General features: G+C 40.1%; 1 protein-coding gene across 2 annotated transcripts in view; it reads left to right on the top strand.

The window, feature by feature from the left end:
* Positions 1 to 23176, top strand: part of atp2c1 (ATPase secretory pathway Ca2+ transporting 1) — a 64068-nt gene that overhangs the window by 22205 nt on the left and 18687 nt on the right. For both annotated transcript variants that reach the window (XM_017714422.2, XM_017714423.2), the window contains exons 2-12: positions 3931 to 4035; positions 8534 to 8650; positions 11774 to 11863; positions 11953 to 11988; positions 12259 to 12320; positions 17772 to 17880; positions 18387 to 18542; positions 19159 to 19227; positions 19362 to 19437; positions 19675 to 19741; positions 20948 to 21072. In XM_017714422.2, the coding sequence (XP_017569911.1) occupies positions 3931 to 4035; positions 8534 to 8650; positions 11774 to 11863; positions 11953 to 11988; positions 12259 to 12320; positions 17772 to 17880; positions 18387 to 18542; positions 19159 to 19227; positions 19362 to 19437; positions 19675 to 19741; positions 20948 to 21072 (1012 nt within the window). The remainder of the gene's footprint in view (positions 1 to 3930; positions 4036 to 8533; positions 8651 to 11773; positions 11864 to 11952; positions 11989 to 12258; positions 12321 to 17771; positions 17881 to 18386; positions 18543 to 19158; positions 19228 to 19361; positions 19438 to 19674; positions 19742 to 20947; positions 21073 to 23176) is intronic.

Genomic DNA, 23176 nt, shown 5'->3' with positions numbered 1-23176 from the left:
GACTTACATTAACCGTACAGCATGTTTTTTCCTTCTCCTGTAAAGTTACTATTTGGAGATGAGGTTTTGTTCCGATAACAGCAGTATGTTTGTGTTTAAAGACGTGTTGTCCGATTTTTGGCCAGAGTGCACTGATTTTCAGAATGTTTGCTTAATTTATTTAATTTATTCTAAACTAATTTATGCATTTATTTAGAGGATCCGCCAATTATGCAAGTTCCAAGTGAATTGAGTGTCTGATTTTTCAAATGCAAATTCAGGGTTGGGAGATTTAAAAGGGAACTCCACCAATTTTCACAAAATTTCCTCCATAATTAAATGGTTAGGATGTAAACAGAGTGGTTCAGAGTGGTTTGGTGTGAACTGCTCTGTTCTAAAGAAAGTTGTTCACATGTTGTGGTGATGGGAACTGGACGTCCACCTCTAAAAGCTCTCTGAGTTATTACATGAAATGGTTATTAATTCACTGCCTGATGTCTGAGACACTGTTTTATGATGGTTTTGAGAAGATTTTGGCCTAAAATGTATTTTTAGCTTATCTACAGTTACTCATTTCATATCAGTTCACTCTGAATGGCCACTTTCTTTCCTCCTTTTACTTTGTCTCTCTCCTTTAGCTTCTTTGTGAAGCTTAGTAAAGTATGCTCAGTGTCTCCTATGTGATTTTGGTTGTTTGTTGTAGTAGTAGTAGTAGTAGTAGTAGTAGTGTTGAGTAAATCAGCAATAAAGTACACTTAAGTCTCTGGTGTTCCAATACGTGCACCAATCAATGAGGGATGTTCAGAGACCTTTTTAAATCATTAAAGCTGATTTAATGTGGAGACGTCATGTGTTTAACGGCATGTTATGACGTTTCAGTCCAGATCAATTTCAATTGGTGCAGAAATATTTTTTGGCGCATTTACTTGGGAATTGCCCTATACCGAGCTTCACTTTGTGGGCTGTTGGTGTGCACAAGCACTCGAGTGCTTTTTTTTTTAACTCCTCCTGGTGCCAGTATTCAAATGCCTGTCATATTCAGTTAAATAACATCGAGGAGAGAGTTCAGTGAAACTGCATCAAATATCCCTGCATTACTGGAGCTCTCAGCGCCCCAGCGGCTGCTTTGATTACATTACTGTTCTGGGCTGTTTCTTCTCCATCGTTCTGCAAATGCAGGAGGAGAACTTTCCCATCAGATACTTGTCCTTTAAGCTCAGGCCTTTTCTAATGGAGCTCTTCTCTTTAGTGGTGAAAGCGTAAGACTAAGCTGATTAGGGTAGAGTTTCAGGCTGATGCAGTGGTCTGTATTTCTGCTTCCTAGTTTAGTGGCGTCTGTGTGATGTTGATGGGCATTGTGTGTGTGTATTTAAGCAATAGAACTGGAGAGGGAATGTGTTACCATGAAATAGCACACAACCTTGAGTGTTCTATTGCTTATATACAACAGTTGAATAGATAAAGTAAGGAATTAATAAACTGGGCCGTGAACACGGCGTTTAATAGAAGTCATTACGGGTGAGCAGCATTTCAGTCGGCAGCTGTGACAGAAGAACAGCTAAACAACCTGGAATCAGCCAGAAATAAACCCAGCACCATTTGCCAAACATGTCTGATATTCAGAGTCTGACCAAATATAGGACAGAGCTATAAACTGCCACAATATCAGGTTTAGCTCAGTTTTGTAAATTTTTCCCTGATCAATATTAATGTTGTTTTGTTCCAGCCAGTCTGTAAAGCATCTTGCAGCCCATTTAGTTTGGTGAATGGCATTGAGTTAATTTTTGGCTGATTCCAGGTTGTTTAGCTGTTCTTCTGTCATAGCAGCTTTTCAGTCGGCAGCTAAGTGGTGATGACAGTTTGGGAATTTAGTGTAGCTTCATCTTCAGAGTCTGACCAAATCGGCTGCCAGTCAAATGTGGTCTTAAGTGTCCATTTTCTGTTTGTGGCAAAGTAAGAAGTAAAAACATTCAAATGGCTTGAGCATCTCCTGCAGCTGTCAGTTGTTGCTTTCCAGCAGAGTGATGGTGTTTGTGAAAACTGTTACGTTATGGTGAAATAACAGCACAGTTACAGCGCCTCTCAACCAGTCAGCTTGCATGGCCGGAAATAAATGTTGCATGAAGAAAAACACACACACACACACACACACACACACACACACACACACACACACACACACACACTGTTGCAAAAGTATTATGACATCTACACATCCCACCTACAGGATCTTTTATAAATCCATAGGCATTAATATGGAGTTGATCCCCCTTTGCAGCTACTATAACATCTCCCACTCTTCTGGGAAGCTTTCTACAAGATTTTGGACTAACTGTGGGAATTTTTGTCCATTCATCCAGAACAGCATTTGTGAGGTCAGTCAATGATGGAACTAAGGGTTCCAGAACAACCCCCCCTGAAAAACAACCCCATATCATCCCTCCTCCACCAAACTTTACAGCTGGCACAGTGCAGTCAGGCAGGTAATGTTCTTTTGGCACAAGCCAAACCTAGACTCGTCCATCAGACTGACGGATAGAGAAGCTTCAGCCACTGCTCCACAGTCCAGTGATGGCGCTTTACTACACTTTGTCTGACACCATTGTACTTGGTGATGTAAGGCTTGTGTGCAGCTGCTTTGCCATGGTAACCCTGCCATGAAGCTCATGGCGTAGTTTCTGTGCTGATGTTGATGCCAGAGGAGGTTTGAACTCTGCAGTTATTGATCAGCAAAGTGTTGGCTCTTTTTTAAATGTCAAACTGACTTGTTGCGATGGTGACTTGTTATTACAGCACCTCGCTCGAATTCACGGACCTCTGTGTGTAAAGGCAGGCTGCATGGCTCTGTACTTGATTTTATACATCTGTGTCGATGAGACAGAAGGAAACGTCTGAATTTTTGTCCATAGTGTGTAAATGAGCTGCTTAAATTTATACTCTTATGAAGAAGTCTAACTTATTTGTTGCAGCAGCTCATGTTAAGCTTATGGTAATACGAAGTGCTCAGTTTTAGTCTACTTTAGCTATTAATCTTTGTGTTGTAGATATGCAAACACACCAAATGGCTCATGTTGAATTTAATGCTTTTGTCATGTGACCAAAACCAAGGCATTTTCATACATTTGATTACACGGTTGCAGAGGTTTAGCTCCGCTCCTTCATGTTAAAGTTATAAGGAGTGTTTTAGTCTGGGCCGCCTTTTTTGAATGAAGCAGCCTGTAAGAATTCAGGTCATTTGCATAGATTGCATTTGCATAGGCACAGTAACAAAAAGCCTGTTTAATTCTGAGGGATGGAGAAGCTGGAAATGGTCATGTTAAAATGATTTGTGCCTGTTTTTTGGTACATAAAAGCATAAATGTCTTAAGCGGCTTTAAAGAAACAAATGAAAGGCACGAATGTTGTAGGATAACACAGGAATTACATGTGGTTTATTTGAATAACCAAATAATATGCATATCTGACCAAGCCTGCTTCAGTTTCACTGTTGTCACAAAGTGGATGCTCATCTCTACCCCATAAAACATTAAAGTGCTGATCTATAAATCCTGCCGTGCGGTGCAGTAGCATCCTGTGTATGAGCAAAGATTGGATTATGATGGCATTATCTTTTGGTGTAGCTTATCTCTGAAGTTACAGTATAGGCTAATCCACTAGTGTTCTCCTTTTTCCACAGAGATTATATTTGACTGAGCTGACTGAGTCTCTAAAATCCAGGCAGAACATTGTATTGCAGTTTGCTGTGACATGTTTGGCCTGTGAAATGACTAAACCCATCAGCGTACACAATCTTTCCATGTTACAAGCTTAAAAATAGCACCGCATCTGTGTTTTTAGGGCAGAATATTAGTATAAAAATAATTAATGAACATTTCTGAGTGGATGCTGATACCAAGTAGTGAGAGCGAGAGGCTTGGTGACTGATGGTTTTCTGTGTTTGTTTGTTTCCAGCTTGCTGAGTGTCAACCCCACAGTGAAGATGAGACCATGGTTCCTGTACTAACGTCGAAAAAAGCCAGTGAACTACCTGTGAACGAAGTTGCATGTGCACTGCAGGTAATGAGAATAACGGGAGTGTGCAGTGGGGGTTGAACCTCCCAGCTCATAACGATTCAATATGTATATAGTATAGCTTCAGGAAACCCTTGCTACTTTTTTTTTTTAGCAATAAACTCAACCAAATCACACACACGCATGCTGCTGTGGGGAAAAAAAAAAGAGGTAACTTTACAGGAGAACGAAAGTCATAACTTTTAATGGAAAGTAAATGGATAAATATATATATATATATATATATATATATATATATTTTTTTTTTTTTTTTTTTTTGTTTTGTTTTTTTTATTTTGCACCATTTGTCAGTCTTTTCATCTTGAAATTGACATCAGCAATATATATTGTCGGAAGAAAACCCATCTCCAATCTGTTTCTTTAGGTCTATTCTTCATGAAATTTACACACAATGTAAAGGTGTGTGCGTGTGTGTACATTGTATTGTATCAAAGCTGCCATCTCTTAGCTAATGCCTTAACTCACTTCTGAGATGTAGTTGATTTGAAGTAACATTTCCAGTTTTGTTTCTTTCCTGCTATGCCACAAACATGGTAATGTTGAGCAATGAATAAAGTTGACAGCTTTAGCTCCACTGCATCTTTTCAGACTGCCTCAAATGTAACGTCATTGTACAGCTCAACAAGCTTGGAGTTGTTACGTCAGCTAACGTTTAGTGGTGGGGGGAGAGGAAAGGACCACTGATGCCACTTTGGAGACCCCAACACATTTGATGATGTTGCATCACAAAGCACAGCTTTTAGTTTGCTGTTTCTGTGCCGCTAAGAAACCCGGCTGAGTGGATTAGACTAAACTCATCAGTCCTGAAGTCTAATATAGAACAAGTTTACACATTAATATATTAAAATGAACATGCTAACATGTCACGTTTTCAAATATTTGCTACTTTTGCTGTTTGGAAAAATGTGCTCAGGAGGAGTTTAAAGCCTAGTCTTGCTGAGCTGCCGCCCTTTTTGTCATTGTTTCATCAAAAGATAAATACATAGTCACCAAACAGGAAATCCGAGTTACTTCGATATCCTGAGCTTGTGACCTGATCTGTATGGAGGTTTTATAATGTGCACTGATCTGATGAATAGCGGGGTGAGGGTGCTGCCCCGGCCTGATCGTTTGTCACACACAGGTATAATCTCTAAGAGATAGGTGTAGTTGTTTCTCTGAGTTTGTTAGACATTTGCAGTTTGGACAAGTGTTATCGTGCTGTCAGAATAGAATTTGAACATTTATCTGATCTGTAATCCGCACATATTACTTTTAATTCATTATATGCAATATTGATGTTTTTTGCAAGACTTATTTTAAGAGGTCTAAAATACAAATACAAAAAAAAAATTAAATGGAAAATTAGGTTTTGTTTTTTTTTTTTTTGTTCACATATGGCAACAACATCCAACAATGGAGCAGTAATCTGCAATGCATAGAGTTGGGAGTAAATCATCCAAGTATGAAGGCATGGGGAAAAAATATCTATAACAAAGTATGAAGGAGCTGCATGAAAATAATTATATTCATTTCCAATACGAACAAACATGAAATGTTCAAGAAGTGTATTTTTACTCCATTGTGTGCACCACAGATTGCAGTTCCATTGTCACATGCTGTGACTTTTTATATAGCGGCATTTTATTTAAAATCCTTGAAACCTGAATTGATTGTAGTTATGAGAAGGAAATTATAACTACACATTGGTCGTGTTAAAACTTTTTTGTTTTTGTCTTGCTTGTGTATAAATATTTAGTTATACACACTTTTGAGGAGGCTTCAGACACTGAACCTCACCCTATACAAAAAAATAAGTACAGACTGCAGGCAGGTCAGTCTAGCACCCACTCTCTGATTATGCAGCCATGCTGTTGTAACACTTGCAGAATGTTGCTGTCATCATGGTGAAATAAGCAGGGATGTCTCTGAAAAAGATGATGTCTAGATGGCGGCATATGTTGCTCAAAATGTGTTCACCTGTCACCAGTGCTGTCATAGATGTGCAGGTTACCCACTAACCGCACCACATCATGAGACGCTGGATTTTGTACTTTATGCTGGTAACAATCTTGATAGTTTTCCTCTTAATCTAATGACTAAAATTGCAGTAAGCATACAGAATATGTAAAAAGAGCAGTATAATGAGCAATTATTTGCAATTTAACCTCTTATTCTCCAGGGTATATTTTGTTTTGACTGGAAAGAAGACAGTTACACCTCTCATGAGATCCACCTTTTGAATGTAGCTTATGAAATTTATGATGAAGTGCATTTTGGAACCACCGGTGGTCTCAAGAAGTTGAAGAGGTTAAGGTGGATTTAAAATAATGTTAGTAAAATCTCCACATTGGAATGTGCAGGTTATACAAATCCAAACTACAGTTTTCTAGATACGGCATCTAAAGTGTCCAGATCTTTCTATAATTTCTGTTTACCAGTCATTCTGGTCTATTTTGAAATTGAGACTCACTCTCTTCCTGCACGTCAGAGGAGTTGCTGGGGTCGGTGGGCAGCTCCTCGTTGTTGGTTGTGTCCAGTGACGACACGTTACCCAGGCCGTATGCACTGGACATTGCTGCCGCCTGACTGGCGGGTTCTGACTGAGTTCTGAGTTGAAGCGGTTAAATACAATCAGTTTAAACTGACACTCATGGGAAATCAAGTTATCCATGCATTTATTTTTAATATTAAAGTTTGATGTAATATGTAAACACTGTTAAAGTTTCAAAGCATGCCATTTACTTTCATTACCACCAGTCCATATTTGGAAACTAGCTGAAATTCCGCTTTGAGACGCTAAAATCCGATATGTATCCGATCTGCAACGATGTGAGTCTGAACAGCCAGATCGGAATTCATGCGACTTTTACATCAATCCAACTCAACATTCATCATTTCTGCTGCTGAGACTCAAACATCTGGGCTGATGTCTCTGTACAAAAAATTAGAAGAGACTCATCCAAACCCTCCATGTGAAGAGATTTCTAAAGAGATGGCCGAACATGGCTGTAGGAGAACGAGGCTGCAGAGTGGAAGAACAGTTAAAAGTCTGAAAGCAGAGTTTATAGAATCCGAAGACATGACTGTGCCCTTTTTACGGTGAGCTCGAACACATTCTGGGTGATGAGCCCAGCTGTCAGTCAGTGAAGCTTCATGATGGCTTCTGTGATGCTGGTGAAGATGAAGCTGATCGTCCAGGAGTGACTGGCCTTTGCTCGTAGTCGTGATTGTTTACCTGTGGATGAAGCAGCCTGAAGCTCTGTACTTTTGCGCATGTGGGTCAGTTTAGGAGCTGATCTGTTCAGACTGATTTGGTGAGAAAATCGGGTTTGGAACACTTACTTGTGCTTTTGTAACGCAAGTAACGAACACAAACAACCAGTTTATCCTAACGGATAAAGGTTGTGTAAATGTGGGGAGCAGTTCACTGGATTTTCTCACTTTCTTACTGATACTGGCTATTTATTCTTCCTTTACACAGTGATCCACCATCCCTCGCTCCACTCATTACCGTTTAAAGGCTGTGGTTTGCTCTCGTGTCTGGAGAGAAGCTGAGTTGGTTCATTAGACAGTGACAGTAAAGGACATGAGTGTATGAAGGCTACTGTTTCGGTTGCTATGTGATACGTTGTGGTCAGCATCGTCTGACCTGCAGGTCAAAACCGTGCTTAGTAGGCAGGCTCGGAGGAAGGACGATTTCCCGACCCACAGAATCAAACTGGACACCATGCACAGAAACGGTCACCTTCTGTGCTTCTAATTGATATTTAATAACGGGAGCTGTGATCTGGAGCACCGATGGTCATTTTAAACATTTTTGCTCTTCAGATATTTGTATTTTTAAACGAATAGGGTCTGAATTCCGTAACTAGAAAATGTTTACTATTTTTATGAAAATAAAATAAAATTGAAGATTTAACATTTATAAAATAAAAAAGTCAGTATTACAAAAAAAATTAGTTTGCAGCCTTTCCATGTTCAGCTGTGTCCTTTTTGCATGTTCACCACATTCTCAGCAGATCTACACCACACTCACACTGGAAATGAAAAAGATAATTCAACGTTTATTCTGTCTTTATTCCAACATGTCCCTGCCTTCTTTGAATACTCTTTGAATACTACTTTGAATACCTGTTAAAGAAAGTGAAAACCTAAGACGGAGTATCAGTATGTATGATTAGTGCGCCCCTGCTGTAATGTATAATTTGCTCTGCTCCTCTGAGATTCTGCTTTCTTCTGTATTATTTCTTTAAAATCCGTGGAGATCGGCTAATGAGTTTGTTTATTAGCTGTATCTGTGCTAATGGATTTATCTGTCTCTGCGGTTACAGAAACCTTGTCAACGGTTGCAGTTAGTAGCAGTTGTCATGGTTACACTTCAGAAGGCGTTATTTTGGGAAAGCTGTGTTTCTCTGAGGTAATATTTTCTAATATGCTCTCCTCTCTGCTCCCTCCCTCCACCCTCTCCTCTGCCGTCCTTCCCTGCTTACTGTTTCATTAGGCTGACCTGCAGTTTGGCCTTTCTCACGACGAGGTGAGCCGTCGCCGTGCCTACCATGGCTGGAACGAGTTTGACATCAGCGAGGGTGAGCCGCTCTGGAAGAAATACATCTCTCAGGTGAGACACAGATGTCCACAAAGACCCTGGCAGTGATCTGCGGCTGTGTCTGAAACGTACAAAACGCTGCCTGCTCATACAGCACTCTGAGACAGGAAAGCATGGTGAATCCTAACGTCTGTATAAAATGTTACCTACTCAAGTTCCTCCATTTAGGCTGGTATTTGAAGGCAGCGTAGTTGTTTCCTTCACTGCCTTACATATCCAATAATCCTTTGGCAGTGGTGGACGGCCCAGTAAATGTAATTTGTTACTGTACTTAAGTAGTTTTTTGTCTATCTGTACTTTACTGAAGTTTTTCTGTTTTGGGCAACTTTTTTACTTTCACTCCACTACATTTTGCAAAATCTATGGTTCCTTTTGGCTTCTGTGTGTATAAAAAGTAACATGTCAAAATGAAAGAAGTGTGAACCAAGAACACCAATCAGAGCACAGCAGTCACTTTGTTTTGAGCATGTTCACGGTTCAACGTCAGTTTCTATATAGACTATGGAAGAAACTCCTGACTGTAAGCTAACTTTGTGTAAATAGACTCTACAATATAGAAACATGAACACACATGCAGTCGTGACCGACGTGTCTCTTTTCTGAATTTATACAAACACTATTTCATTTTATAGTAAATTAGTTTGGGCTGGTTTATGTTTATGAACAGAGGCCTACAGATCAACATAGTAAAGGAGCTCATCTGTGATCCTGAGTTTAAAGCCAGTTTTTATTAAACTTAAACTTGGAACTAAGTTGTAAATAAATCTGAGACTGAAACTTTGCTTGTGTGTAAAAAGTGATTTCAGAGCCACTCGGTTCTCCCTGATGGAAACTGTTTACCTTCAGTGTTTTTGTGCTTATGATCATTTTAATAGACATCAATGTCACTAATTAATGACATTTTATTAAAAAATTGGTTCACCAAGAGAGACACTGGAGTATTTTCACCTAAAAGGAGTTAATGAAGCAAGTCTTGTTATAAAAATGCTAATAGGACATTAGAGCCACAATACATTTTTTAGTACTTTAACTTTTATACTTAGGTTCATTTGAAGGGAAATACTTTTGTACTTTTACTCAAGTGGAAGTATAAAGGGAGGAACTTCTACTTTTACTGGAGTAATATTTTACCCTTGGGTATCTCTACTTTAACTCAAGTACATGCGTATCCAGTCTAGGACCACATATGAAAGTGGCTCAGGTCAGATTTGAAAACGTATGAGTGATCCTAAGTTTCCAAAAAGGTCCTGGAGCCTTAAGCAGGGGTTATCCACAAAATGGTGGTTCCAGTGAAGCAGAAGCACACGTGGTTCCACTTGTTCAACCTGTTCGTCTCCGTCTTATAATAGTTTTAGATATGTGGTGTGCTCCTGCTTGGTTGAAGCAGAACCTGCAGTTACACCGGCTATTTTCCCCAACACTGTGTCTAGTAATTTTAACAGCATTCATATACATTTATGCTGTTTCTGTAGCCTACAAGAAAGCCATTCACATGATTCATGTGTTCTTCTTATGATTGGTTGTTTCTGTTTAGAACCAGCATCTATTTGGAATGCATTTATTATTATTATTTATTTTTTTGCTGTTAGATATTATGCAAATATGCTGGATTTTAGGTGATATTTCACATTTTATTTGGACTATTGATTAATTTGCAGGATTTCTCTGCACATATGTGTTGTCCTACCCTGGTCTGGTTAACTGCTAGCGCCTGCACATGACACTGAAAATTTGCCCTATACCACAAGATGATGGATCCTGCCAGTCTCCTGCGGCAATGCATACCTCTAGTGTGGAGTTTTATTGCATGGCTGATCTGTTGTTGTGAAACTAGAAATGAGTTATTGCCATTGCACTACAGAGTGATTTGGAGGATCTTTTCAAGTATCTGACTATCACAACTTAAATTAAAAAAAAAAAAAAAAAAAAAGGTCTGAAACATAACTGCACGAGCTACTCGGGCGGTTGTTTGGAGAGGTGTGTGTGGTTTCTGACACTGACATACTATTATCTATAAAAAGGCCCAAAGTAACTTGGGCATCTCTAATGCTTGTATGTACTTTATTCTGAACTTTTGTTCCTCCTATTTATGTGTCTCTTCTCCTGTGAGGTAGTTTTTGTTGGTTATTTCTCACATTATTGTTGCCAGATTGTAACAGGATGTTTGTAGGACGTTCTGCATGCTTTGCTCTGGTCATGTGTTTTGTGGTCTCTGCAGAGCTCGGCTTTGCCCACAGTGTCAATCCACTGTGCTACACAGGCCTGCAGCAGACCGCTGAAAGTGGGGCAGCAACATAGTGCATTGGGACGAGCTGTGCTTCATCAGGGTCACGGCAACGTTACCGCAACCAGCAGGCTTTAGTTGTAGCTGCTGTTACTGCACAGTGTAGCCTTAGAGAGAACAACAGTGGAGAGAAAGCATCGCTGTGGCCACGGTGGCCATGATGCCATTACTACATTCAATTAAAAATTTAATTATAGACTAAAAGCAATCACAACACACTGTTAGAGCACAGATGTGTTAAGTCTACACGTGGATATAAAGTAGGGCTATCTAACTAGAACTTGTTCCAGGTCCAGTTATATCAGATTCCTTGCTTAGAAAGGTCCAAAATGCTTAAGCATTAGCGATCAGTCCAGCTAACTAATAAAATAAAACGGGACTCATCGTATATATGTTGAGCAATAATATAGAATACATTCAGACTTTTAAGGATAATAGAACCCTTAAAATTTAAGAAGAAACTAATGAATCCAGCCTTCAAGAAAGCAAAACTGGATTTTCATGTCGGTCTGTGTTTGTGGGTTTGTTTGTTTTAATTGACAATTAAAAGTTGTCAATTAGTTATTAAATCTTGGCATAAGAAAAAATAGCTGGAGGCTTTTTAGTTTGACACCATCTTAAGTTATATTGGATGTTTTCAATTATTGAAACCTTTTAGTTCCTTAAAACCGACATTGGTAACAGTTTGTGTATCGGCCTTGACTGATGTCTACTGGTTTTAATTAATTGTTTTTACAGTGTTTTTCTTCACCACCCCATTTTCCTTCTAAGGGGTTCATTCTGTTACTATTTATATCAGAACGCCGAAGACTGATCGTTTTTTTTTTTTTTTTTTTTTCCCCTCTCTGTAGTTTAAAGATCCTCTCATCATGCTGCTGCTAGCTTCTGCTGTCATTAGCGTGCTGATGCATCAGTTTGATGATGCCGTCAGTATCACCGTGGTAAGTTTCTTCTCCATTCATTCTTTCTCCTGGTGTGTCTCACTTTCTCGCTCCCTCTCCCCACTAACAGCATCTCTTCTCTTCTGCAGGCCATTATTATTGTTGTTACCGTGGCCTTCGTGCAGGTAAGACTGATTTCATTCACAAGTGTGCTGCAGACTTGGCAATTGGTCTTTTCATTAAGACATTATTAGGAGCGATCAGAAGTGTTTTTTTTTTTTTTAAATAATTAATGTTTTTCCTTTTCACTCAAATGTCCAAAACCTGTCAGAGAGGCTCATAATTTAATTTCACTGATTTAACTTCGCTGAAATCCTTTAAGCCCACAGGCAGCTTGACAGTGAATGCACAGTCTGTGTTCGTATTTTATTTGTTTACATCTTGTACTTTGTCAGGAATATCGCTCGGAGAAGTCTCTGGAGGAGCTGGGGAAGCTGGTGCCTCCAGAATGCCACTGGTGAGTCCTAGTCTGTTTCATTGACTTTTTTTTTTTTTTTTTTTTTTCCCCCCTCTCTCTATATTCTTCACTCTGATGGTCTTACTCTTGCTGCAGGTCCTTCACTTATATAACAGCAGCTAATCTCACTTCATACTTGGAGCGTTAATCGACTCACCTGCACCTCAGAAAAGCATAAAAGACCTTCAGTGAACATATGGAGAGAAAGAGAGACAGGATGTAATTTCCACTTCAGACATTTCAAACATTGACATCCTCTCAGATTAGCACTTCAAACCCAAGCCGTGGCTCAGCCTCCGGTCCTGCCCTCCCATTTTCAGCCCAAACACGCACATGCAACAACCTCAGCACATGCTTACACCTTGTTTCATCATGCTTCAAAACAAAAAAGGGATATTTTTAGCTCACATTTGGGTTGTGCTTGAGCTATGCACTTGCCCACTTCAGAAAAACCTTCTTCCGCTTGCTGGCCACTTTATTAGAAACACCTGTCTTTTATATTGTGTTTATGGTTTATGGCATTTGGCAGACACTCTTATTCAGAGCCGTTTACAATTTCATCGATTTACACAGGCAGGAGAAAGTAGTGTTAGGAGTCTTGCCCAAGGATGCTTATTGGTATCTGACCTAATCTGTAGCATGGAGGGCAGAGGTGTTACCCACTACTTTATATGTACCTTGTACCGCCACTCAGTGGCCAGTTTATTAGAAACACCTAATTTGTACTTCTGCTAACTGGCCACTTTATTAGAAACTCCCACGTTGTACTCCCACCAAAGTCCTTATAGAAAAGTCTGTCGACTGAAAGCCCCAAGCTCATTTCTTAATTTTACCTCTTCTCACTGAGTGTCTCCTTGGTAGTGGTTGAAATCTTACCTATGAAATGGGACCCTCAAATAAAAAGGGCATTACCTCATTAGCAGCTACTAGCACTTCTCTGTAGGCGATGCTGCCAGTCTGCAGTGACAGCAGAGGAGGGTGAAGTTCAGCTCCTTACTGCTGGGCTTTAGTTACATTTAAAAAAGACGGCATGACAATTATATAATATTACCCACTCCTGATTCTTCAGTGATATGAAGCTGAAATCAGATATTCACCAGATTCTCCTTCAAATTTTCCTGTTCCACTTTGTGTTGCAGCAGTTCTGACCATTTTAGCCCCAGTCCTATTTCTTCTTTTTACCCCTACCCCTTGTTTTTGAGCGTCACCCGAACCCCTCGGAACAGTGGCAATGAATAGTGGTTGAAATCTTGCCATACAAAATGAGACCCTCGCTGTAGGCGACGCTGCCAGTCTGCAGTGACAGCAGAGAGTAAAGTTCAGCTCCTCACTTTAGTTACATGTAGGGCATCATATGCCTTCAAAGAGGGGGACAATTATTTATTATCACCAACCCCTAATGCTTCAGTGATATGAAGCTGAAGTCAGATATTCACCAGATTCTTGTTCGAATGTTTCTGGAACTTCAGGCGTCAGAACTGCTAGACTATTTAAGGTGGAATGGGACAGTTAACTAGCTAGCTACTAAGACATTAGCATGCTATTTCTTTTTTTTTTTTTTTTTTTTTTTTTAATTTTTTTTTTTTTTTTTATGCTTGTTAAGAAGAAAGCGACCATAATACATTGAAATGACATTAAACTAAGATGAAACAGTGGGACTCATAACGTTGTGGGTTTCTTCTGTCTCTTGTACTCCATCGTGCCGTTTTTTTTTTTTTCGCATATCTCTCTGGAGTCTCTGAAGAACTTCCATTTGGAGGTTCACGTAGCCCCAACACTTCGCCCCACCCCTCTCTCAACAAAAATTGGGACATCTTACCCCTAGACGTGAACGTGCAAGACAGAGGGGTAGAGCTAAGTGGTAGGGCCGAGGGGTGAAATGGGATTGGGCCAAACTGATTGCTTCATCTTACTGAAGGGTGGGATTTTCTTCATAAACAGACACTATGCTGAGTATTACAAGCTTTTCCATTCATTTCCTTTTTGGCTGGTGGTCCATTCCCAGCATGGCAGTGACACTGAAATGGTTGTGTGGGAGTGTGTGGTGTTTTTACACACATCAGTCTCACTGCTAGGCTGAGAGTGGACCACCCATCCAGCAGCAGCACTGTGGTCAGAAACTGACCTCTGAAGAAGGGGACAGCACAACCTACAGTCTCTAACTGTACAGCAGGGTGGAGCTGCGAGAGGTTTCTGATAAAGTGGCTAGCGGATGAATATAGGCTTCACACCCGTATTTCATTTATATGGCTTGTTTGAGCACATGTTTTGGGTGTTTCGTCTGGTCGGAGGAAAGAAGACAAGGAAAGCTGGTGGTGGAATGAGGAAGTCCAGGAGAGTATTCAGAAGAAGAAGGCCGCTAAGAAAAAGTGGGATAACCAGAGAGATGAAGGAAGTAGGCAGGAGTACTGTGAGGCTAGTCGCATAGCAAAAAGAATGGTGGCAAAGGCTCAGGCCTATGATGAGCTGTATGAGAAGCTGGACAGTAAAGAAGGAGTAAAGGACTTGTATCGTTTGGCTGATAAAGGATAGACAGGGAAATGTACTAGTGAGTGAACAGAGAGTGTTGAGTAGATGGAAGGAGTACTTTGAAGAACTAATGAATGAGGAAAACGAGAGAGAGAGGATGACAACGGGGGGTGAGATAGTGGATCAGGAAGTGCAGAGAATTAATAAGGTGGAAGTGAGGGCAGCTTTAAAAAGGATGAAGAATGGAAAGGCAGTTGGTCCAGATGACATACCTGTGGAGGTATGGAGATGTTTAGGAGAGAAGGCAGTGGACTTTTTAACCAGGTTGTTTAACAAAATCCTGGAGAGTGAGAGGATGCCTGAGTGGAGAAGCAGTGTACTGGTCCCCATTTTTAAGAACAAGGGTGATGTGCAGAGCTGCAGTAACTACAGAGGTATAAAGTTAATGAGCCACACCATGAAGGTATGGGAAAGAGTTGTTGAAGCAAGGCTAAGGCGAGAGGTTCAGATCAGTGAGCAGCAGTTTGGTTTCATGCCCAGAAAGAGTACCACAGATGCAATTTTTGCGTTGAGAGTGTTGGTAGAGAAGTACAGAGAAGGTCGGAAGGAGCTACATTGTGTCTTTGTGGATCTAGAGAAGGCATATGATAGGGTGCCAAGAGAGGAACTGTGGTACTGTATGAGGAAGTCAGGTGTAGCTGAAAAGTATGTTAGGGTGGTGCAGGACATGTATGAGGATAGTGAGACAGTGGTGAGGTGTGCAGTTGGAGTGACAAATGGTTTCAAGGTGAAGGTAGGGTTACATCAGGGATCAGTTTTGAGCCCCTTCTTGTTTGCAATGGTGATGGAAAGGATGAGGTCAGGCAGGAGGCTCCATGGACCATGATGTTTGCAGATGACATTGTAATCTGTGGTGAGAGTAGAGAGCAGGTGGAAGAGAATCTGGAGAGGTGGATGTTTGCACTGGAAAGGAGAGGAATGAAGGTCAGTAGAGACAAGACGGAATACATGTGTGTAAATGAGAGGGAGGCAGGTGGAAAGGTGAAGATGCAAGGAGTAGAGGGCATAAAGGTGGATGACTTCAAATATCTTGGGTCAACCATCCAGAGCAATGGACAGTGTAGAAAAGAGGTGAGGAAGAGGGTGCAGGCAGGATGGAGTGGGTGGAGACGGGTGTCAGGGCTGATGTGTGACAGAAGGATAGCAGCAAGAGTGAAATGGAAGGTTTACAAGACAGCATTGCGTCCTGCTATGATGTATGGTTTGGAGACTGTGGCTCTGTCTAAAAGACAGGAGGCTGAGCTGGAGGTGGCGGAGATGAAGATGCTGAGATTTTCATTGGGAGTGACAAGGATGGACAAGATTAGAAATGAGCAGATCAGAGGGACAGTGAAGGTGGAGCAGTTTGGAGATAAAGCCAGAGAGGCCAGGTTGAGATGGTTTGGACATGTGTTGAGGAGGAATAGTGGATATATTGGTCAAAGAATGTTTGAGGTGGAGCTGCCGGGTAGAAGGAGAAGAGGTAGACCTCAGAGAAGGTTTATGGATGTAGTGAAGGTGGACATGGAGATGGTTGGTGTGAAAGTAGAGGAGGCAATGGATAGGGCAAGATGGAGGCAGATGATCCGCTGTGGCGACCCCTAAAGGGAGCAGATGAAAGAAGTTTGAGCACATGTTGAATGTGAAGTTATGATATAGTTGAGCGCTGTTAGGCTTGTTTTATTAGCGTGAGTGTTTAAATATCCTTGAACACCTTAAATAATCCTGTTTGTTCTACAGAACAGTACTCACCTGTCACCTGCTAAACCACTTTCCTGTCTTTTCGTCAGTCATTGTTTACCCTCTGTGGCTTTGTCTTCTTTGTCTTCATCTTCTTTCCTCTAAGTTACTTTTTCTAAGTTATGTAAGCTTTAACTAAGGCTGTAAAAGGTGCATCATGATGCGTCATTTGGAAGGTGGTATTTCAGCCACATTAGTTTTGAGATGCTATTAATGCAGGCATGTGAAACTGGGGACCTTCCAGGCCAAATCGCTGTGGAGATCAATGTTTACCCTCATCTGCCATTCTGAATTCCGTTCATGAAGGTCTTAATGTCCTGATGAGTTGAATCAGGTCTGTTTAATGAGGCAGCAGAGGTGAAGTCTGCAGTGTTTTGGCCCGCAAGTACTGGAGCATCACACATGCTGTAATAGATTATAATGTTTAGTAAAACAGTGAGTTTGTTTACATGCATTTAATAATCTGATAACTGCAGAAAATCCTATTTTGTCAGCAGTTCTGACCATGTTTACATGCTCTTGAGTGATCAGATATTGGGGAAACTGCAGGTCTACATGAGTCAGACTGTAGTCAGATTTCTGCTTCACAGCCAGCCAATAAACTCGCAGAAGATGTGACGTAAACTCAAATTTCATGCTGCTGCTTTAAAAAAAATTTTTTATAATTGAGCCACTTTACCTGAAAATATGAACATGCATCATCTAGAAGATGGATATTCTAGATGATGACTGAGCAGACTGAGAAAGCTGAAAGAAATCAGAGTAAGAGTTTACAGCACTGAGAAATCTGATTACTGAGCTAAAATCCAGCCTCTTTATCAGATTTCTTAATCAGATTTCTAGATCTTACTCCGATCAAAGAAATCAGAGTGAGCTGTTTACACGACCATTTGAATAAGCTGATAAATGCATTTGATTATGTCAATGTGCTCAGTGTATGTTTACTTACTTATTTATTTAGGCCAAAATTAAGTTCTAGTCCTGTTTTTCAAATGTGGAAATCCTAAAAAATGGCATTGTTTTTCTTGAATATATTCCACTACTGTTCAAGTCACACTTCAGTATATTTTTTAAAATGATTGAGTTGATTAATGTTGAAATTTGAGATTTCATGATGCACTGAATTGTTTCCTAAATATAATGATTAATTCGTTATGAGGTCAGAAAAGATTTTCATCTCTAACTGTGCTGGTTCTCTCTCAGTGTACGGGAGGGTCAGCTGGAGCACATGCTGGCACGTGAGCTCGTTCCTGGAGATACAGTCTGTCTGTCTGTAGGAGAGAGAGTCCCTGCTGACCTGCGCCTGTTTGAGGTTTGAACACGCACACACTTATGATTAAAATAAGTTTGCAGTAAGTATGCAATGTCCATGTTTGTTGTATATACATATGTTTTAGATGTGTATCGCTGTTGTGAGAACAAAGCCTTGTATCTCCACAGAAGTGTCTTGTCTTTAAAAAAAAAAAAAAAAAAAAGTAGCTCTACTTTCCATATTTCTCTTTTAGGGCCCCAGCCATCACATGGATTTGTTAAATTCCACAAATTCCATCAGTAGCCCACCTGACTTAACACGAGGCACTGATTAGCCAAACTGGGTGTTGGATAATAACTACAAAAGTTTTCCATACTTACGTTCTCCTTTTTATATAAATATTCTCTCTCTCTCTCTCTCTCTCTCTCTCTCTCTCTCTCTCTCTCTCTCTCTCTCTCTCTCTCTCTCTCTCTCTCTCTCTCTCTCTCTCTCTCTCTCTCTCTCTCTCTCTCTCTCTCTCTCTCTCTCTCTCTCTCTCTCTCTCTCTCTCTCTCTCTCTCTCACAGGCAGTAGATCTGAGCCTTGATGAGTCCAGCCTTACAGGGGAAACCACACCCTGCTCCAAAACATCTGCCCCTCAGCCACCTGGCACTAATGGTGACCTCACCTCCCGTAGCAACATTGCCTTCATGGGCACACTGGTGCGCTGTGGGAAAGCCAAGGTACAAACATATATTAGAGCTAAATAAACAAGTATTTAAGTTCTAACGCACTGCGTGTCAGTCCACCTTCAGACTCCTAACTACAGAACGTACATTAGATTCATAGTAGATACTGAGTAATTTATATAATATACTAAGTTTATAGTAGGTGGTGAATAATTTGTAGTAGATACTAAACAGTTCACATGAGTTACAGTGTGACTTATGGTTGTTAATGAATAAGAAGTCTTAAGATTAAAAACGAGTGTTTGTGAATGTTTGACAGTATTACCGTGATCATATTTCTTACAAGAAGGAAATCAGCATAAACCTCCTTTTAAAGGGAATGTGTGTTTGTTTTCCCTTACCCTGATATGATACCACAGTTTTACCTTGAATTAGCTTTTTCACCAAGCAACTTTTGCTGTTTGGTCTGACTGTATTATTGTACTTTAAGGTTTATAAGAATTTGTAAATAAGGGACATTTTTCTATGTAAGAGCACACTGCACTGTCAGCAGCGATATTCCTTTCAAAATAGGTTCCACTGTATGACCTGGCTTGGCCTTTTGTCCTCAAAACTGTCCTCAGATGTCTTATTTAATAAGAAAAAGACAAACTCTGCTTGTGCTTCTTAGGGTATCGTCATTGGAACTGGAGAGAACTCTGAATTTGGTGAAGTCTTCAAGATGATGCAAGCCGAGGAGGTAACAGTGTACCAATCAGTGATTTAAACGTTTCTTTAAATTACTGTTTTAAATTTTTTTATCTTAGTGTTTATATTATTGTTTGTTTAATATTATTATTTGAAAGAGGTTTTTGTTTCTTTCTCTTTAAACAGGCTCCTAAAACCCCTTTACAAAAAAGCATGGACCTGCTGGGGAAGCAGCTCTCCCTCTACTCCTTTGGAATCATAGGTATTGCTCAAAAATGCCACAAATAAGGTTGTTTTATCTAATGCCCAAATTCAGCATTAGCTTCATTAGTGTTTGCCAATAAAGTATCCCTTTAAGACTCACTAATTAGCACTCGCTATTGTTTTTATTAGTAGATGCAGACCATTTGCTTTCGAGTGGCAGCATTTAATTAGCTTTTAAAATGTGACTCAGTCTTTAGCTGTTTGTTTAACCCAGATGGTTTGTGCTGTTTTGCAGGGGTGATCATGATGGTGGGCTGGCTCCAGGGTAAACACATTCTGGACATGTTCACAATAGGAGTTAGGTGTGTCTCAGCATACATGCACAGAGTATTACATATACTACAATTTACATTATTGTCTTTGCATCATTTCTTTAAGGGGTGGTTGTGTTGTTGTTTTTTTGTTTGTTTGTTTGTTTGTTTTTTTTTAGTTCTGAAAGCGTTTACGTTATTGTTTTTGATGTTTGACATACATACTTAGCATGTATTCTCTGTGGCCAAAAGTATGTGGACACTCCTTGTGATCCAGCCATACCTGTTGCTAGCAAATGTATAAAGTCAAGCAGAGAGCCATGCAATCTCCAGAACAAACACTGGCAGTTGAATGGGTTGTGCAGAAAAGCTCAGTGATGGTTACAGTGTCACAGGATGCCACCTTTGCTGCAAGTAATTTCCTGAAATGTCTGATCTGGCTAGATCTGCCTCTGTCAGCTGCTGATGTTTTTGTGAAACGGAAGTCTCTAGAAGTCAAAACAGCTCAGCCAGGAAGCGGTAGACCACGTGAACTCATACTGCGGGGTCAAAGAGTGCTGCAGGGCAGAACACAAAAGTAATAAAAATTTGAGTGTCTCCGCTGGATTCTTGAGCAATGGAAGCGTGTTCTCTGGAATAATGAGTCACACTTCACTGTCTGTCCAAGTGAACAGCTCATTACTCCATGTTCTTCAACAGTTGCATTGGATTCCTCTTAGTTCTAGGATTAATTACAAAATCCTTCTTCTTACTTTCAAGGCATGGTCTGGCTCCAACATACCTTTCTGCTCTTACTTCATTATTTCGTCCCTCTCGTGCTCTCTGATCTAATTCTGGACTCCTCACAGTTCCCTTAACTAGACTTTCTGCTATGGGTGGCAGATCTTTCAGTGCTGCTGCCCCCAAACTCAGTAATTCTCTACCTTCCACTCTTTGTAACTGCTTGTTTGTCTTCCTTCACATCTCTGCTAAAAACCGTCCTTTTTCTCCTCTTTAGTCTTCTAGATTTTTTTTTTCGTCACTGTGTAAAGCATCCTTGGGTTTGTAAAAGGCGCTATGTAAGTTGAACCAACTGGACCAACTCCATGTTAATGCCTGTGGATTTAGAATGGGGCATGCAACAAGCTTATAGAGGTGTGATGGTCAGGTGTCCACATACTTTTGTCCATATAGTGCACATATACATTACTTTCATTAAGTTAATGATGTAGAATAGAAGATTGACTATTTTAAGTAAATTGCTCTCTTGCTCCCTAGCCTTGCTGTAGCCGCTATCCCAGAGGGTTTGCCCATCGTGGTGACGGTGACGCTGGCCCTGGGTGTGATGAGGATGGTGAAGAAGAGAGCCATAGTGAAGAAGCTTCCCATAGTGGAGACTCTGGGTATGGCTGTTTTTTCTTTCAGTGGTTTAGGAGAGAGATGGTGGAGGAGTTTTAGGTCTGGACTGATGTTGCCTGCTGAATATTTTACAGCTTTGTTTTCGTTTTACAGCTTCGTATTTTACAGCCGCAGTACATAGGTTAGCAAGCACTTCATTTTTATTAGTATATTGCCTTGTCTTTACCCTCTAAAGATACTGTAATAAACTGAGTGATGTGAGTTCCGGTGGCTGGTAGGAGACGTGAGCCACCAACCCGGAAGCTTGTGGTCCTCCCAGACTGTGCATAGTTATGCAACAAAATGACAAATTTGCTTTAAGGTGGTTTATAATGTAGTGAAATAGTGTCATGCACCAAACGACATGCATATATTCAAACTAGGCATGACCCCAGGCTGATATGCAGTGTTTTTATCGGGTTGATAACAACAGAAAATCCTAGATTGGATATCAAAGAGTTCCCCGGGTCTGTAATAAATATGGTCTGAAATATTGCATGAAAAGATAAAGCATGAAGTAAAATAGGCCACATAACAGCAGCACATCCACCAGTATTAGCATAAGAGCAATGTGAATGTGTGCTACAATATATTGTAAGGAAATGTATGTATTTTATTTTAAAATAGTCTAACTTTGTACACATTTGTGTTGCACTGTAAGCGATATTTCTTGGCTTGGGTTGGTTTGGTTGTTCGTGAGAATATAAAAAGCTGTGGTTTTGTGTATTTGTACAGAGGCAATTTCATTTTGGCAGAAGCACCCATGTGTGCTTACAGACTATCTTGATGCACACAGACATGCAAATGTCCTGCTGCTCTTTCGGAGAACTGTAGAGATGTACAACAATGTCACAGGATCTGCTGAGTTATTCAGCCTGTCCAGCAGGAAAAACGTGCTTTTTTGGTTTGGTTTTTGTCTCACTTTTCACACAAAGCATGGCAGCATACACAGATTTACAGGTGTAATGTAAATCTGGGTGGCTACACTGTGTTTTTCCACAAATGTTCATATCATACTGAAGAGAATTCTGACATGAGTCAAATTGAAATATTATTGAATATCATGAGCAGCACTTTTGTTATTAGTATCACTGCTGTTAGTTTTCTTTAAAAGCTTGAAAACACGAATGTGCTGCTTGTTTCAGTAGGTGACGCTGAACAAATGCCAGGAGGCAGGTTGTGCACACTGTTAGATATGAGTTAGAAGTGGCTGAGGATTCTGTCAGAATTTAGTTTATTTATTATTTCTAAACATAGCTTAATACTAACAAACCCTCTCCAGAGAACACACTTCTGTACGTTTTAATGCACACTTACTGTTAATTTGCTTTGCTGAATTTACACTAACGTAATGCAACTATTATGGCAGAACTTTTTTTTCCAATATTTATTTCCAAGAGGAGCTTATTTTCACTCAGAAAATCAATAAAATCTAGTTTGGCGATGGTTTAAACTCCTACATTCAGCTATATGACATCATGATGGTACAAAAAGCCCCTTTTTTAATACCCTTTTTTCGCTTTCTAATTTGTCACTCTCCTATGTTGTGTTAAAATGTCTTGAACCCCTCAAAAATCGAGGGTGGGGGGGTGGGGGGTGGGAGGAGGGTTGTTCCATTAACTTCCATTTATAGGTAAGTCTCCTGTAAGGTTACCATTTTGGAGTTAGAGGTTAATTTAGCCCCAAACAGTGTTGATATGTAGGAAAACTAAGAATTAACCATTTTCTATACGTTTTATACTTACAAATACTGACAAGGCTATAAAATGAGACCTGCTTTATGATCTTAGGGTTTCACATTATAGTGTGTATTTTAAATGCTGCTGTCTTGGAAAATGTCAGTGAATGACATTAGAAAATGAAGGTCTTTTTAAATTGCATCGTGTTGATGTATCTCAAGGGAAATAAAACTCACCCTGAGAAGTCCACAGTTTTTCTATTTCTGATCAGTTTGACTAAAGTACTGTTGCAGGAAGACTTTTACTCATGAAACGGAGTATAATTATTATAATTTGAGTATTATAAAATAATACTAATATAATGTACAGCTGAAGCAGCACCAGATTGTTTGATTTTACTAATGTTATCAGCAGTGCTACAGCAGCTTAA

Source organism: Pygocentrus nattereri, chromosome 24 (genome assembly GCF_015220715.1).
Source record: "Pygocentrus nattereri isolate fPygNat1 chromosome 24, fPygNat1.pri, whole genome shotgun sequence".
NCBI classification, from domain to species: Eukaryota; Metazoa; Chordata; class Actinopteri; order Characiformes; family Serrasalmidae; genus Pygocentrus; species Pygocentrus nattereri.
This window is presented reverse-complemented; position numbering and strand designations above follow the sequence as displayed.